At 38.7% G+C, this 16,261-nt stretch overlaps 1 protein-coding gene across 1 annotated transcript; it reads right to left on the bottom strand.

The window, feature by feature from the left end:
• Positions 1 to 130: 130 nt before the first annotated feature.
• Positions 131 to 3,623, bottom strand: LOC107801023 (GTP-binding protein YPTM2). Its single transcript, XM_016624286.2, has 8 exons — positions 3,268 to 3,623; positions 1,932 to 2,004; positions 1,387 to 1,434; positions 1,251 to 1,298; positions 1,057 to 1,128; positions 815 to 970; positions 575 to 678; positions 131 to 486 (listed from the first exon to the last, which is right to left on the bottom strand). Exons 1-8 carry the CDS (start codon positions 3,279 to 3,281, stop codon positions 390 to 392), a joined length of 612 nt encoding a protein of 203 aa, XP_016479772.1. The 5' UTR covers positions 3,282 to 3,623; the 3' UTR covers positions 131 to 389.
• Positions 3,624 to 16,261: the final 12,638 nt, after the last annotated feature.

Here is a 16,261-nt window from a genome sequence, read left to right as displayed (position 1 = left end):
TATATGAGGTTCATTTTCGTGGCACCTATTAAACAGCCTTGCAAATTTATATGATATAAGTTATATCACACAAAAAATGAGAAACCAACGGCCAAAAGGATCGCATTATAGATTTCTAGTAAGACTCAAATAGTTAAACTTGCACATTGCAGATTAAATCATTTCGATGAAGGTCCAAAGAATAGAAAGCAATATTCCAAGATTTTCTACAAATCGTTTATCCAAAAATACATTGCAAAGAATTGAGTGTTTTGACAAAGTGCCAAAAGAAAGTAAAAAGTGATAACGGTGAACAGTCTTCCTATCAAGTATAAAGCCATTAAGAGAGACTAATTTTACATGCCACATCAGAATCTTCATCGAGGCGACAGAGCTTCGTCCTTGTGCTTTTAAGATGAGCAGCAACCGCTCTTCTGGTTGACAGGTTGTCCGCGGATCTGCACAGTTGGAGGCCGTGCATTGTTTGATGCCGGTTGGCTTGCCATTCTACAAATGCATAGGATAATAAGTTTCCATACAAGAAAAGAGCATAACAGTAACTGTTATGAGTGCAACTTCAACTGAATTTTCAAACCTGTTCTTGATTGAAGCAGCCATAGCCATGAAAGCCTCTTCCACATTGGTGGCATTTTTCGCACTAGTTTCCATGAAAGGAATGCCGATCTCATCAGCAAAAGCCTACAAAAATGTTGATCGTCAAATGGGATATGCAGCTCAACAATGAGGCATCCTCGAACGAGCTATACAGGTAACTAATGACAGGGGCATAATTACATAAAGGGAGTCTAAAAATGGAGTGTAGGGGATTGATTACCTGAGCTGTCTCTGTGGAAACTACCTTCTGTGCTGTGAGATCGCACTTGTTCCCGACAAGAAGTTTGTTCACATTATCACTTGCATATCGGTCAATTTCACTCAACCATTGCTTGACATTATTGAAGCTCTCTTGATCGGTTACATCATAGACAACCTGACAAAGATGCCATCAGAGTAAGACCTCCTAACAAATGGGATAATATTATCGGAGAACAATAAGTGAGGAAATGCAAAACTTACAATTATGCCGTGAGCACCGCGATAGTAGCTGCTGGTAATTGTCCTAAAACGCTCTTGACCAGCAGTATCCCACTGCACATACAAGAGGGGAAATTAGGGAGTGTGGTTCATTGGTTTTTTTTTATTATTTATTTTTGTTAAATTAAAAAAAAAACTTCAGCACATGAATGGCCTAGGAAGAATTAGATACTTACAATTTGAAGTTTAATGGTTTTCCCATCCTGCTCAACTGTGCGGATTTTCTAGAAGAAAAGAGAAGAAAATTGTTACTAATATATTGCACAACCATCTGTAGATATGACATAATACATAATGGAAAGATTCACTTACAAAGTCCACACCAATGGTACTAATGTAACTCTCAAGATATGAGTCATCCTGAAACCAGATAGAAAATATATAACAATAAGAAAAAGCCTAATTGCTTCCATAAAGATTGTTAAACTTTACAATTTATTTGAGGGGCAGTCTTAAAAGCAAACGAACTACGTAAATGCCAAACTCAAATCAGCAAATCAAAGCTTAATGAAACAAAAGCGTTAAACTTCCACCACCCATAAAGAGGACAATTTAAACACAGACATCTGTGTGTGGATGTTAATTTGAGGGGAGGGGGGAGGAGATAGGAAGAGGAATAACCAGCAGGGAAAGGTTACAGTTTTTGCAAAACTCACTAAATTGCGCAAGTAGCATCCACTCAACCCCTCATCTCACCCCGGGCCAAAAAGGAAGAGAAAAGGAAAGCAAATACAAAGGAAAAGTACTTTTCATGTCCGAGGAAAAAAGTTGCACCAGCAAGAATACAGAGGCACAAACGGAAAAGTCTTCAGATGTAAGAGAAGAACAATGGTTGTAAAATTCTACAATAAACTTACAGCAAATCTCAAGAGGAGACATGATTTGCCAACACCAGAATCTCCAATAAGCAAAAGCTTGAAAAGATAGTCGCTGCATGTAAAAACATATTGTCAGTTGAGCAAGAAGTGCAAAAAGAGTCCAGAAAAGCAATTCATTAGATTAATGTAGCACAACATATTGACATGGGCATGAATTTGCAGATATATCAGCCATAAGAATGCAGAACATTTTAAAGTTGATCCATTGAGTACGCATCTAATATGTCTCCTCCCCCCCCCCCCCAAAAAAAAAAATAAAAAATAAATAAAAAATAAAAAAGGGTACTGTTTCTGAGGCGCAGAAGACTGGAGCTTCATTTTTGTTTTTGATAATGATATAGTTTACTCAAAGTTTTTAGTGGTCCATGGTAAGTATTCATGAGAGTTCCAAATCCAACAATCATTAATATTAACAACCACAGCAGCAAATAAATAAATAAATAAAAACACTACCAGTTCCATGGGGAAGATCCTATCCTCTAGTCCTACTATATAGCATGGATAGATCCTGACTTTTGACAAACAATGAAGCTTTCTCTAATGGAGTGACCAATGACTGAATGATCTATATTCGGCAGCCTCCTTACTTCAAATTCAATTCCCAAATTTGAACAATAACTAATATTTGCAGATGCTGACTCAGCATATTGCCGTTGGGTTCATCTGAACCCAGTATTTTTGGTATGGAGCCACAATTCACTAAAATTGAAATAAATAGTCAATATAAACCCATAACTTTAAAAATACAATAGATTCAATGCTAGTAACCTTAAAAGTTGAACAAAGTTTAAATCCTGAATCCGCCTTTTAATACTTGACCACATAAACTAGCTGATCTCACTAAGATAGGGCCAACAAAGATTAAATCATCATATACAACTACAACTTAAGCTTAATTAGGAATAATAATCTGATCTTTAACTAAATTCTAATCTTTCCAACTATGGTTTCGGCAATTCCATTCCCTAGTCAAAATTTCTAAACACGTGATACTAAATTCAGCAGTTCACATAATAATAATTAATTATAATCCAAGAAACAGAAAAAGGGTCAACGCAAATAAGGCAAAATCGATCCATAAACATGATTCATGATCTAGAAAATTCGATCAACCCCACATGCAAACAACCACAGAGAAACAAAAGAAAAAAACCATATGCAGTAAAATATCACATGACAGAGAGCAAAGATTAAAAATTATAAAAATAGATCTAAAAAAACCATAAAAAAAAGAAGAATTTATAAAAAATAAAACAGCACAAAGGTATTTGAATTTTTGAATCCAAAGATGACTTTGATATAAAAAGGAACTTACTATTCGGGATTCATGATGATTACTGTAAAGTGCAAGATCGGTGAAGGGAGATGAAGGTACAAGAAAGGAAACTGTCAATAAAACACGAATTTAAGATTTTCCGGCGAGAATTTGACCGGAGTAAAAAGGGTCGCCGGAGATTAGGACGGCTATAGAAAGAGAGAAAATTGGAGAGACAAAGATGATGAAATTATGATATGGGAAAGAAGTCTCAATTCTTTAAAGAAGCCTAAACTGTTGGAAACTTTGAAGGTGGCTGACGTGACGTGGCAATTAAATGGGTTCGTGCCACGTGTTATATATAATTACTAAATTGGGCCTTGTAAGCTGTACCCTCTCGTTGACTGCTAATCTATGATTTTAAAGAGTTTATTACTAATTTTATACATTGAGATATTTTCTTTTGCCGTGTAACAAGTCAATTTAATAATTCATAAACTTTAAATCTCCGCTCCGTTTCTGTTTAAATGCCAGTAAACTCACGATATATTTTTCTTTTATGTTAACTTCCAAGTGCAATTAAAGGATATATTGGTAATTTAGTACAACCAAGTAAGGCTTCTGCCTTTTCTAGGAAATTGTTGGGTAGCAGACAGCTGGGAATTTCTTAGAAGCGTCATTGACGTGTACGCATCGCCCTCACGTGTAATTAAAAGCCGACAAATATGGTAAAATTCACATTGGCCCAGTCAAGTTTGATAAATGAACTATGAAACCTAAACTTTTCGTGAAAAAAGGCGTTTGGATAATTTTGAGTTGAAGTTAAAAAAACGAGTACGTAATTGACATAAACTTCATCTTAAAGAAAAAGTTTGTCAAAGTTGAAAAGTCATCAAAGGAAATCAGTATTTCACTCCAAATTCATTTTCAACTCAATATTTTAAAATTTCACTTAAAATTTAAATATTAAAACAATAATTATGTCCATCATCATGTATCAATTTCTTCCACTTTTTTGGTGTCAACAAAGCTTTCTTTTTCCAGTATAAAAAAGACTACTTTTAGTTGAAATTATTAGATTCTCCAGTATGAAAAGTTTCTCTCACGTTGAAGGAGAATAAGACAGCAATAAACAAAAATAGTACCATAAGAATAAAGGGATTCGCGGAATCTTTCGAATTGGAAGAAATTATTGGTGGGAAATTAAATTGTCACTCAAAAATCCACCTAGTCGTGATGACACCTAACCCAATTAACAACTATTCAATTCAATTAATATTTAACTGACTCTAATATACTTCCCAAGGACTAGTAGTATAAATCATGAGCTTCTAAGATTGGAATTTACAAATCTGGTATGAAATAAATACATCATCTGTTCGAAATATACATAAACAGTTTTTTTTTTATAAATCTAAGACTACCATGAACAAGGCAGCTACGACCGGAACATAGATACATCTTCAAATCCAGCTCCCGTCGATCACATCAATATCAACATCCAATATCTGCACGCAAGGTGCAGAAGTGTAGTATGAGTACAACCGACCCCATGTACTCGATAAGTAACAAACCTAACCTTAGGTTGAAAGTAGTAACGAGCTCGAACAAAGGTCATGGTCCAACACCAATAGCCCACAACAGTTCATAATAACATAATAGAAATAATAAAAAAAGTAGCTCAGAGATAAAATACTCAGCTCGTTCACAGTTCCAGAAAAATAGTCATGCTTTTCAAATATATCAGTGAAAACCCAAATCCTTTACCGAAATTACCCATTTATGAGTAAGTTCGAAAACTGTGATTTTTCCCAAAACTTTCAACATGTAATTGTTTCATTTTTAAATAACATGAAAATACATCTTTATGCCTACATGTCAATATGTAGGAGAAGTCATGAATGACGCAATATCGTACAACATGAGGAAAAATGTATCTTTATGCGTGTATGCCAAGTGTGCATGTCAATGCGATGCAACTCAGTAATAAAACCATATGCATACTCTCAGAGTATCATTTCATTCAGTCATCTCAGTCACTCAATCCTCACAGTCACTCAATCCTCCCAATCGCTCGGCACCACTCGCACTCGACACTCGTTTAGTAGGTACCTGCGCTCACTGGGTGTGTGTACAGACTCCGTAGGGGCTCCTTCAACCCAAATGCTATAAACTGCACGGACAACTCACGTGCTATAGTATAAATATCTGAATCCGCACGGACAACTCACGTGTTGTTCGAACAAATCACGTGCCATAGTATAAATATCTGGATCCGCACGGACAACTCACGTGCCATAGTATAAATATCTGGATACGCACAGACAACTCACGTGATATACAGATAATTTACGTGCTATAGTATCAGTATCTCAAAATCAGACCCTCGACCTCACTCAATCATCAATCTCTCCAGTCTCTCGGGATCCGAAATGATGATATAATATATCAATAAATAACAACAGAGACTGAGATATGATATGTAATGAATGGACATGATTGAGTATGAAGTTGAAATGTAAGCAAATAACTCAACAGCAGTAATGACCTTAGTGGGTCCAAACAGGATAAGCATATAGTCTAGACATGGCTTCTAACATGAATCACAGCTTGAAAACTCTAGTAGGTAGAGAATTCATGATTACAGATAAGTTCAGGTAACTACACAGTACCACAGAAATAACGGAGTCACAGTTTACACGGTGCAAGCCCACACGCCCACACGCCCGTCACCTAGCATGTGCGTCACCTCAACACCAAACATATAACACGTATAGCAGGGTTCATACCCCCAGCTCCAAGATTAGAAGAGTTACTTAACTCGAACAAGACGAATCCAATGCCGAGCAAGCTAAACAATACTCCAGAAATTCCATTCCGCGCGTATCAACCTCCGAACGCCTTCATATCTCCTCAATTCAACGACAAATGATTCGAAACTAGTCAAACAACGTGCAAATTAATCAAAATATACTCCAATGCTTGCAATTTAATAATTTTTAAAAATTCCTAACTCCGCTCGAAAAATCGACAGTGGGGCCCACGTCTCGGAATCCGACGAAACTCGCAAAATTCGACAACCCATCCAATTACAAGTTCAACCATTCTAATTTCACTCAAATCCGACTCCGAATCGGTATTCAAAACTAGAAAATTTATTTTATGAAATTATAGAAATTTTCTTCGATTTCTCTTGAAGATTCGATAATCATACACTAAAAATGAAGATTAATTCATGAAATATAATCACAACGGAGTCAAGAACACTTACCCCAAGTTGTGTGGAAAAATTCCTCTTAAAGTCGCCCAAACCGAGCTCTAAAATCCGAAAAATGGCTAAAAATAGCGAAACCCCGAACTTAAAGTTTCTGCCTAGCGTCTTCCGCATTTGCGGCCGCATAGTCGCATCTGCGGCCTCCGCTTCTACGGAAGAAGCTCGCATCTGCGAGTCAGCCTTGGCCAGCAGTGGTCGCTTCTGCGACGTTCAAACCGCATCTGCGGTCGCGCTTCTACGCGAGTTGGGCTGCTTCTGCGATGCCTCCCAGCCAGCCTTCCCCAGGTCGCTTCTGCGACTAGTTTTCATGCTTCTGCGAGCCGCACCTGCGGTCACTCATGCGCAGGTGTGAAGACACCAGCAACAGAAAAATTCCAACATTTTCTTAAGTCCGAATTTGATCCGTTAATCATTTGAAACTCACCCGAGGCCCCCAGGACCTCAACCAAATATACCAACAAGTCCTAAAACATTATACGAACTTAGTCGAGACCTCAAATCACATCAAACAACACTAAAACCACGAATCATACCCCAATTCAAACTTAATAAATCTAAGAAATTTTAACTTCTACATTCGATGCCGAAACCTATCAAATCAAGTCCGATTGACCTCAAATTTTGCACGCAAGTCATAAATGGCATGACGAACCTATGAAATTTTTTAGAACTAGAATCCGATACCGATATCAAAAAGTCAACTCCCCGGTCAAACTTTCAAACTTAAATTTTTATTTTAGCCAAATCAAGCCTAATTTAACTACAGACTTCCAAATAATTTTTCGGATACGTTCCTAAGTCCAAAATCATCATATAGAGCTATTGGAATCATTAAAATTCTATTCCGGAGTCGTTTACACATAGTCAACATCCGATCAACTATTTCAACTTAAGCTTTAAATCTTAGAACTAAGTGTTCCAATTCATTCTGAACCCTCTCTGACGAGTCACGTAATTATAATTGAACACATGATAAATATTAAATGGGGGAACGAGGCTATAATACTCAAAATGACTGGCCGGGTCGTTACACAATTCTTATGACTTCTAATGAGAATAAATTTAGTGAAAGCTAGATATGTGATTGTAAGTTTTTCTGAATAAATTTTATTCTTATGAGCTGAATTTTAAATAAAAATAATTTAAAACTAGGTCACTACCGAGGCTATGGAAAGAAGCTGGTAAGCCTGTAAATGATGGCATTCCCTTTTAACTTGTAATTATGTTCAGTAATTATAGTTAGAAACTCTTTGTAATAAGTGTTGATAGAAAACGTGAAATAAAAATTTGACATAACTAATTAAACCATATTGACAACAAGAAAATATATTTAAACACTATTAATGTATATATATGACTTAAGTTTTTCTTTTATTTCTTTCGAGTAGCAAAATATTAAAAATATGTAGAGAGAAGAATCATAAAAATGGAGAATACGTGATGGAGATATTTTCAAACAATGTGGAATAATGATTCTAAAAGTTTAATCCAGAAAGAGTTAGGGCAAGGTTTGGAATAAGTAAACAAACGTATTGGCGTTAATTAAATTGTAAAATGGCGTGTTAATTTGGTTTTGCTTTACGTTTTAAAGAAGCTTTTAAATATTTGTAGAGAAAAATTCTAAACGAGTATGTTTTGAAGGGGAGAAAGTATGTGGCCAGGGAGTGGAATGAGCTGTTGGAGTCCCTAATGATAGAAGCAATAATTGCAGTTTAGAATATACAAATATTCTTTACCAATATTTTAGAGATTTATTCGTAAAGGCAAAATCATGTAATTAACCATATCATCGCATTTTTCACCAAATAAGGCTAATTGTCAAAGTCACATGTTGGAGTTACGATATTTCTAGCCTAAATAAATTATGAATATTCAATCCAACTTACAAGTTTTTTCTTATGAGTATGTGTAATGGTGCTTAAAAGCACCTCCACCCACGACCGTTAGGTCCTACGTTCGAGTCACGCTGGAGGGGAAGTATGAAAACACTATAAATCCTCCTAATTTAGGAGTTTTTTTTTTGTAATGGTGCTTTATATACATAACACAAACACACACACACACACACACATACACACACACACACACACACACATATATATATATATATATATATATATATATATATATATATATATACATGTATATATTTGTGACAAATAACATGTATGTATCTTTACTTAATTTTTTAACAATATTTTTTATGATTAACTAATATGTTTATTTCACATCGACTATCAATTAAAAATAATAAATTAACATGATTTGGTACAAATAAATTATTTGCGTCCCCTACTAATTTTTTATGAAATATGAGTAACTTGAAGTGTATGTACAAGGGGGCTATAGTTGTAAATAGGAGTGTATACAATTAGTGGCTACTTAATTAATATACACATGTACAGTTGGTTAGGCGGTTAGAAGCTTCTTTATATAGTTGTACTCTCATTTACAATGTAACTAATTTTCATTTCCAATACAGGAAATCCTCTCTCTGCATTTCTGTTCTTCTCTTCTTGCATGAGCTACACGATAGGTTTAGGGATTGATATTGCCTATGATCTGTAGAAATTATCATGGTATCAGAGCTTTGACTGCAATAGCGAGTCCGATTCTTCGATAGAAGTCGATTTGTGTTGAATTCATTCCATTTTAGAGATTGATAATCTGTTGCCGTAAAGGATTCAACAATGGCGGCAAAAACTGACCTAGATCACAATCATGCCATGTTTCTTCATCCATTGGACACGACCGGAGCTCTGATCATATCAATTCAGTTGGTCGGCTTAGAGAATTACTCTACCTGGAGTCGAGCGATGCAAATCCAGCTTCTCGGGAAGAACAAGCTAGGGTTAATCGACCGAACTCTAAAAAGGGAGATTTTGACAAAGAGTTAGGTTATCAGTGGGATCGGTGCAATGCTATAGTCCTAGGATGGATAATGAGCTATGTATCAACAGAGTTAATCACATGGATTTTGTATGCAAAAGATACGAGAACAGACTAGGAAGATTTGAGAGAATGATTTGATAAAGTTAACACTTCGCGTGTGTATCAATTACACAAGGCAATTGCGACTATTACTCAAGGAACCTGACAGTGTATCAGTCTATTTTTTGAAACTTAAGAGTCTGTAGGATGAATTTAATAGTATGGTTCCTCCACTATGTGACTGTGCTATATCTAAGACATTTGTTGAATTCATGCAAAATCAAAAGGTTATGCAGTTTCTGATGGGACTTAATGAAATCTATGAACAAGCACGAGGCCAAATTCTCATGACTAGCCCAACACCAAATATCAACAAAGCTTACTCTATGCTTGTTGAGAGGGAGAGTCAGAGATCAGTGGCTAATGCTTCAATGATTACAGAAGGAACTGGCTTAACAACTTTGCTGGCTGGAAGAGCAGGCAGTTACCAGAAGCCTAAAAGAAATTGGAACCTGCATTGCGACTATTGTAAGATGAAAGGCCACACAAAGGAAGGTTGCTACAAACTAGTTAGTTATCTTGCAGATTTCAAACACAAGAAGAAAGGGAATGTGAATACAGCCTACAATGTTCATGTTGAGAACTATAATCCAAACATACTAGCTGGTGGTATGATAACTAGGGGTTTTAGCCTATTATTTACTCTCTTTTGCTTAAGTTTTGGGTCAAATATGCGTAAAGGTATTCCCGAAAACTAACTTAATGTGCTTGCTTGTAGGGTTTGGTCAAAATGAAGCAAAAAAGCCATAATCAACTCATGAAGGAGTCAAACTTGCACGAATCCAAGACTGAGACTGAAACGCTGAGAGCGACAGAAAAGCGCGGCCGTGCAAGGAACACCGTTGAGGCGGCCACTATCACGCGGTCCGTGAAAGTAGATTTAGAGAAGCTGCTTTGAGTACTAAAATCATCGTTGACCGTGTTGGAAAAGCGCGGCCGCGAAATCTTTGGCGCGAACGCGAAGGGAATATTGTTGAGAGCGCATCTTGAGGTTCAGAGACCCTGCAAGTCGGGCTTAACTGAAGAACGCGGTCCGCGTCCAAATTATGCTACCGCGATAGAAGCACATGTTGACGCGATTGAAATTATGCGGTCCGCGAAACTAAGACCAATCCAAGTATAATATTGAGGAAACGCGAACCGCGCTCATTATTACGTGGCCGCGAAAGCTCAAGCGCGGACGCAGTCAGAATTACGCGTCCGCGAATCCTTCGCAGGGGCATTTTTGTCCGGAAATTTTAGCCTAGTATAAATAGATCCTTTTATCAATTTTAGGTTAATTTTTGTTGAGGAGAGCACGTGAACGACTAGTATTTTCCTTTTTTGGGCAAGTTTAGAGTAGATTTACCTTCAAACTTTAGATTTTCATCTTGTACTTTAATATTATGGCTTATAATTCATCTTTATCTTCGATTTCTGCTACTATTATGAGTAGCTAGACCTTATTGCTAGGGTTGTAACCCAATCTTAGTGTGGGTATTTAACGGGTCTTGAATTTTAGGGCTTAATTGTTCATGGGTTAGTTATATTTAGCCTAATCCATGCTAAAATTGTTGAATTAGTGGTTGCAAACACTGACTCATGCCTTTATGACTTAGGCTCTCTTGAGAAAGATGGACTAAGTCTAGAAAAATTAGGCTAACAAGGAATTGGGGTGAACTCAAGATATTAATAACCCCAATTAAAGGGTTAAACCTAGAGATAGTAATACCCGACTTGAGCCAATTTCACTCGTATTGTATGAACACCCATTTGGGCTTGAGAAATACAAATCGGGCAAAGTCACTCAAATTACCGAGAGGTATAGAGTGAGCACTCATGTGTGATGGTTATATCATGACCCCAATCATAACAAGCTTGTCCTAGATTCTCTATACCCATTTGATATTCACTTAGGCGGAAGTCACTCCCCTAGTGCCTTTTAACACTTGAAAACTTTCACCAAAAATTGTATTTAGCTTACACTCAGCATACAATAGTATAAAATTAGAATAAAATCAATCATAACAATGCTTGGAAGTGCAACTGGGAACAACACGTACATCTAGATTAGTTAGATACCCAACTCCAAACCAAATTAACTCCCTGTGAAAATCGATCCCGACCTTGTTGGGTAAAACTGCATCGACTATCCTCGCTACTCTATAGTGGTGTAGGTTTGACCTCGATCACTTTTTGGCGCCGTTGCCGGGGAGTTAGATGGCATTTTCTATCTATCTAACTATTTGTGTGTCTTGTTTTTCTTTCCTTCTGTTTTTCTAACTTTTGTGTATCAATCGCTTTAGGTACCAAATGGCTCATAATGATGCTCTCGGACATGTTCTTCCGGGGGAGGAGGTAGATGACAATGGTGAGGATGAGGTTAATCTAGAACCTCAAGTCCAAAGAAGAGGCCGCCAGGCTAATAACAATATTCCAAACCCTCCCCTACCTCCTCCACGGGAAGCACACCGGGTGCTACCCAATGAAGGTTATGCAAGTGCAATTGTCCCGCCCCGGATTCGGGCGGGAAATTTTCAAATTTCAAATATCATGCTGACCCTATTGGAGCAAAGAGGCTTTTTCACTGGAGCTCCTCATCAGAATACATTTAGCATCTAAAGGGTTTTGTAGACACATGCTGGGGGAACAAGCAGACGAATGTGTCGGAGGACGCTCTGAGATTGAGACTTTTCCCATTTTCACTTAGATGGAAAGCTTTGTACTGGCTCGAGAGGCTACCCAACCACTCCATACACATGTGGGATGAGTTGGCAGACAAGTTTATAGCCAAGTTTTTCTCAGCGGGTCATATGGCAACATTGAGGGATGTGATCTTAGCCTTTAAACAAGAACCTAATGAACCCCTACATAAAATCTGGAAGCGATACCGGACAATGATCAAGGAATGCCCAAACAATGATATGACTGAAGCAATGATTCAGCAGATATTCTATAGGGGCATCAATACGACCAACCAGTGTGTGGTGAATCAGCTAGCTGGGGGAAATTATATGAAAATGCCTTATGCCGATGCTTGTGACATACTTGATGAGATGGCTGACACATCCTCAGCTTGGCAGAGTCGGGCAAATGTTCCTCAGGTTGACCCTAATGTCATCCATCTTCATAAGGAACTTCATGATCACGGACAAGCCATAGCCGAGTTGACAACTACTATGAATCAGTTAGCAAAGCCCCAACTTCAGCAAGTTCAAGGGACAAAGCAAGTAAATGCCATGGAAAGGGTAAATGTCATGGTCAACAAGAGGAGACAGCATGGTCAACAAGTGTAAAACAATCAAGATCAATATGAGCAAAGTGGTAGTGGTTACAATTAAGACGATTCTTATGATGATCAAAGTGAGGAAGTGTTATATGCCAATAACTACCAAGGTCAACGGAGCAATGCTCCAAATCAATAATGGAGATTGCAAGGGAATAATCAAAATTGGGGCAACCAAGGCCAAGGGAATTGGAACAATGGCAACAACAACAACTCGAACAATTGGGGGAATAACAATAACAATTGGGGCGGCAATGAAAACCAAGGGGGATGGAATAATAATAATCAAGGCAACCGGGGGCTGGGCTTTCAAAGGCCCCCGATGTATCAACAACCCAACACTCCACCTCCATATTTATCTCAAGGGCAAAGTTCTTCAAACAATGAGATGGGGCGGATAGAGAGTATGTTCAAACAAATGATGGAAAGGAATGCTGACTCCGATGCCCAAATAGCCTCCCATACTACCTCTATTCGCAACTTGGAAGTACAAATGGGTCAAATTTCTCAAGCATTGAATACTCGCCCTAAGGGGGCACTACCAAGTGATACGGTAGTAAACCCGAAGGATGGGAACAATACATGCCATGCTATAGAGGTGACCACAAGAAGCGGTAGAGGTGGAGATGCAAGTACCTCTAGTCCAAAGAAGATTGTGAGTGATGATGTTGTGTTGCAAGAAGATGATGAGATTCAAGCCAATCCTGAGAATGTGAATAATGAAGTGAGGATAGATATTGATGACAACATGGAGGAAACTCAAAATGATGTGAACCCGTCTAGGGAACACGGGATAGACATACCGAAAATGGTAGTGCCTAAAGCCAAGGCCCCTTTGCCAAGGCCTCCTCCACCATATCCTCAAAGGCTTGCAAAGCAAAATAATGAAAACCAATTCAAGAAGTTTATTGAGATGATGAAAAGTTTGTCAATCAATGTGCCCTTGGTGGAAGCTCTCGAACAAATGCCGGGATATGCCAAGTTCATGAAGGACTTGGTAACTAAGAAGAGATCTATGAATTGTGAGACCATCAAAATGACTCATCAAGTGGGTGCCATTGTGCACTCGATGGCACCAAAACTTAAAGATCCCGGTGCTTTTACAATTCCATGCACCATTGGTAGCACCGATTTTGCAAAAGCCTTGTGTGATTTGGGAGCAAGTATTAATTTGATGCCATATTCCGTGTTCAATACACTAGGTATTGGGCAACCAAGAGCTACTTCCATGAGATTACAAAAGGCCGCTTGGTATTATTGATGATGCTCTAGTCCGGGTCGACAAGTTTATTTTGCCTGCTGATTTTGTGATTCTCTAATGCGAAGTTGACTATGAGGTGCCTATAATATTGGGGAGACCTTTCCTAGCAACATGGAAGGCATTGGTTGATGTGGAAGCAGGGGAGCTCACCTTCCGAGTGGGCGATGAAAAAGTTGTATTCCACGTGTGCAAATCAATGAGGCAACGAAATAGCAATGAAGTTTGCTCTTTTGTGAATCTTGTGACAGAGGTAATAGTTGATGACACGAGTGCCATGATCAATGCAGAAGACCCTTTAGAAGATGTGTTGTTAAACCACGAGGATGATGAAAGGGAAGGCTTGGTTGAATGTGCAAATGCATTGCAAGGAATGGGATCCTACTTATATGGGCCCTGTAAACTTTCCTTGGATTTGGAAAACCGGAATAATCCACCAACAAAGCCCTCAATCGAGGAGCCACCAACAGTGGAGTTGAAGCCTTTACCTTCACACCTCAGGTATGAATTCTTAGGCCCTTCCTCCACATTACCTGTTATTCTTTCTGCTTGCCTAACTAACATGCAGGTAGACTCCACCTTTGCGGTGCTTCAAAGAAGAAAAAAAGCAATTGGATGGACTTTGGCTGACATTTGGGGTATAAGCTCCGCCTTTTGCATGCACAAAATTATACTAGAGGATGATGCCAAACCCTCCGTGGAACATCAAAGGAGGTTGAACGAGGCTATGCAAGAGGTCGTCAAGAAGAAAATTATCAAGTGGCTTGATGCAGGGGTTGTGTACCCTATTTCGGACAGTTCATAGACTTCACCAGTACAATGTGTGCCGAAGAAGGGGGATATGACTGTGGTCACAAATGAGAAAAATGAGTTGATCCCCACTCGTACGGTCACCGGATGGAGGGTATGTATGGACTATAGAAAGCTGAACAAAGTGACCCGCAAAGACCACTTTCCATTGCCCTTTCTTGATCAAATGTTGGTCAAACTTGCCGAGCGTGCCTTCTATTGCCTTTTGGATGGGTACTCAGGGTACAACCAGATTCTCATTGCACCGGAAGACCAAGAGAAAATCACCTTCACATGTCCGTATGGCATATTTACATATTCACGAATGCTGTTTGGTTTGTGTAATGCATCGTCTACCTTTCAGCGGTGTATGATGGCAATATTTACGTACATGGTGGAGGACTTCCTCGAAGTGTTCATGGATGATTTTAGTGTTGTGGGGGACTCATTTGAAGAATGCTTGGATAATCTTGACAAAGTATTGGCCCGATGTGAAGAGACCAACCTAATGCTTAATTGGGAAAAATGCCACTTTATGGTCGAGGAGGGCATTGTCCTCAGCCATAAGATCTCAAAGAACGGTATTGAAGTGGACAAAGCGAAGATTGAAGTTATTTCAAAACTCCATCCTCCTACTTCCGTCAATGGAGTTAGGAGCTTTCTTGGGCACGCGGGGTTTTACTGAAGGTTCATCAAGGATTTCTCAAAAGTGGTGAACCCCTTGTGCAAGCTGCTAGAAAATGATGCAAAGTTTGTGTTCAATAAAGATTGCATGAAAGCTTTTAAGCTTCTCAAGTATAAATTGACAACCACTCCCATCATTACCGCACCCAATTGGAGCTCACCATTTGAGCTCATGTGCGATGCTCGTGACGTTGTGATAGGAGTGGTTTTGGGGCAAAGGGTCAACAAGATATTTCATCCGGTCTATTATGCAAGCAAGATGATGAATGACGTCCAAGTAAATTATACGGTGACTGAAAAAGAGTTATTACCCATTGTCTTTGCCATGGAAAAGTTCAGGCCATATCTCATGGGTGCCAAAGTGATTGTGCACACCGATCACGCGTCACTCTGTTACTTGATGACCAAAAAGGACTCGAAGGCTAGGTTGATGAGATGGGTTCTTCTACTTCAAGAGTTTGAACTTGAAATCATTGATAGAAAAGGAAGTGATAATCAAGTGGCGGACCACTTTTCCCGCTTAGAAGAGGAGGGGAGGCCCCACGATGGACTCGAAATTAATGATTCGTTCCCGGATGAACAACTCCTCTCTGTACCTTTGAATGGTATGCCTTAGTTCGCCGATGTGGCTAAATTTCTTGTGACCGGCATTGTCCCGAGTGAGCTCTCTTCTAACCAAAGAAAGAAACTCAAACGGGACAGCTTGGATTATTATTGGGACGAGCCCTATCTTTTCAAGATTTGCAATGATGGTGAGATCCGGAGATGTGTCCCGGAAGAGGAGCAAATGAAT

The sequence above is a fragment of the Nicotiana tabacum genome, chromosome 23, assembly GCF_000715075.1.
Source record: "Nicotiana tabacum cultivar K326 chromosome 23, ASM71507v2, whole genome shotgun sequence".
Classification (NCBI taxonomy): Eukaryota; Viridiplantae; Streptophyta; class Magnoliopsida; order Solanales; family Solanaceae; genus Nicotiana; species Nicotiana tabacum.
This window is presented reverse-complemented; position numbering and strand designations above follow the sequence as displayed.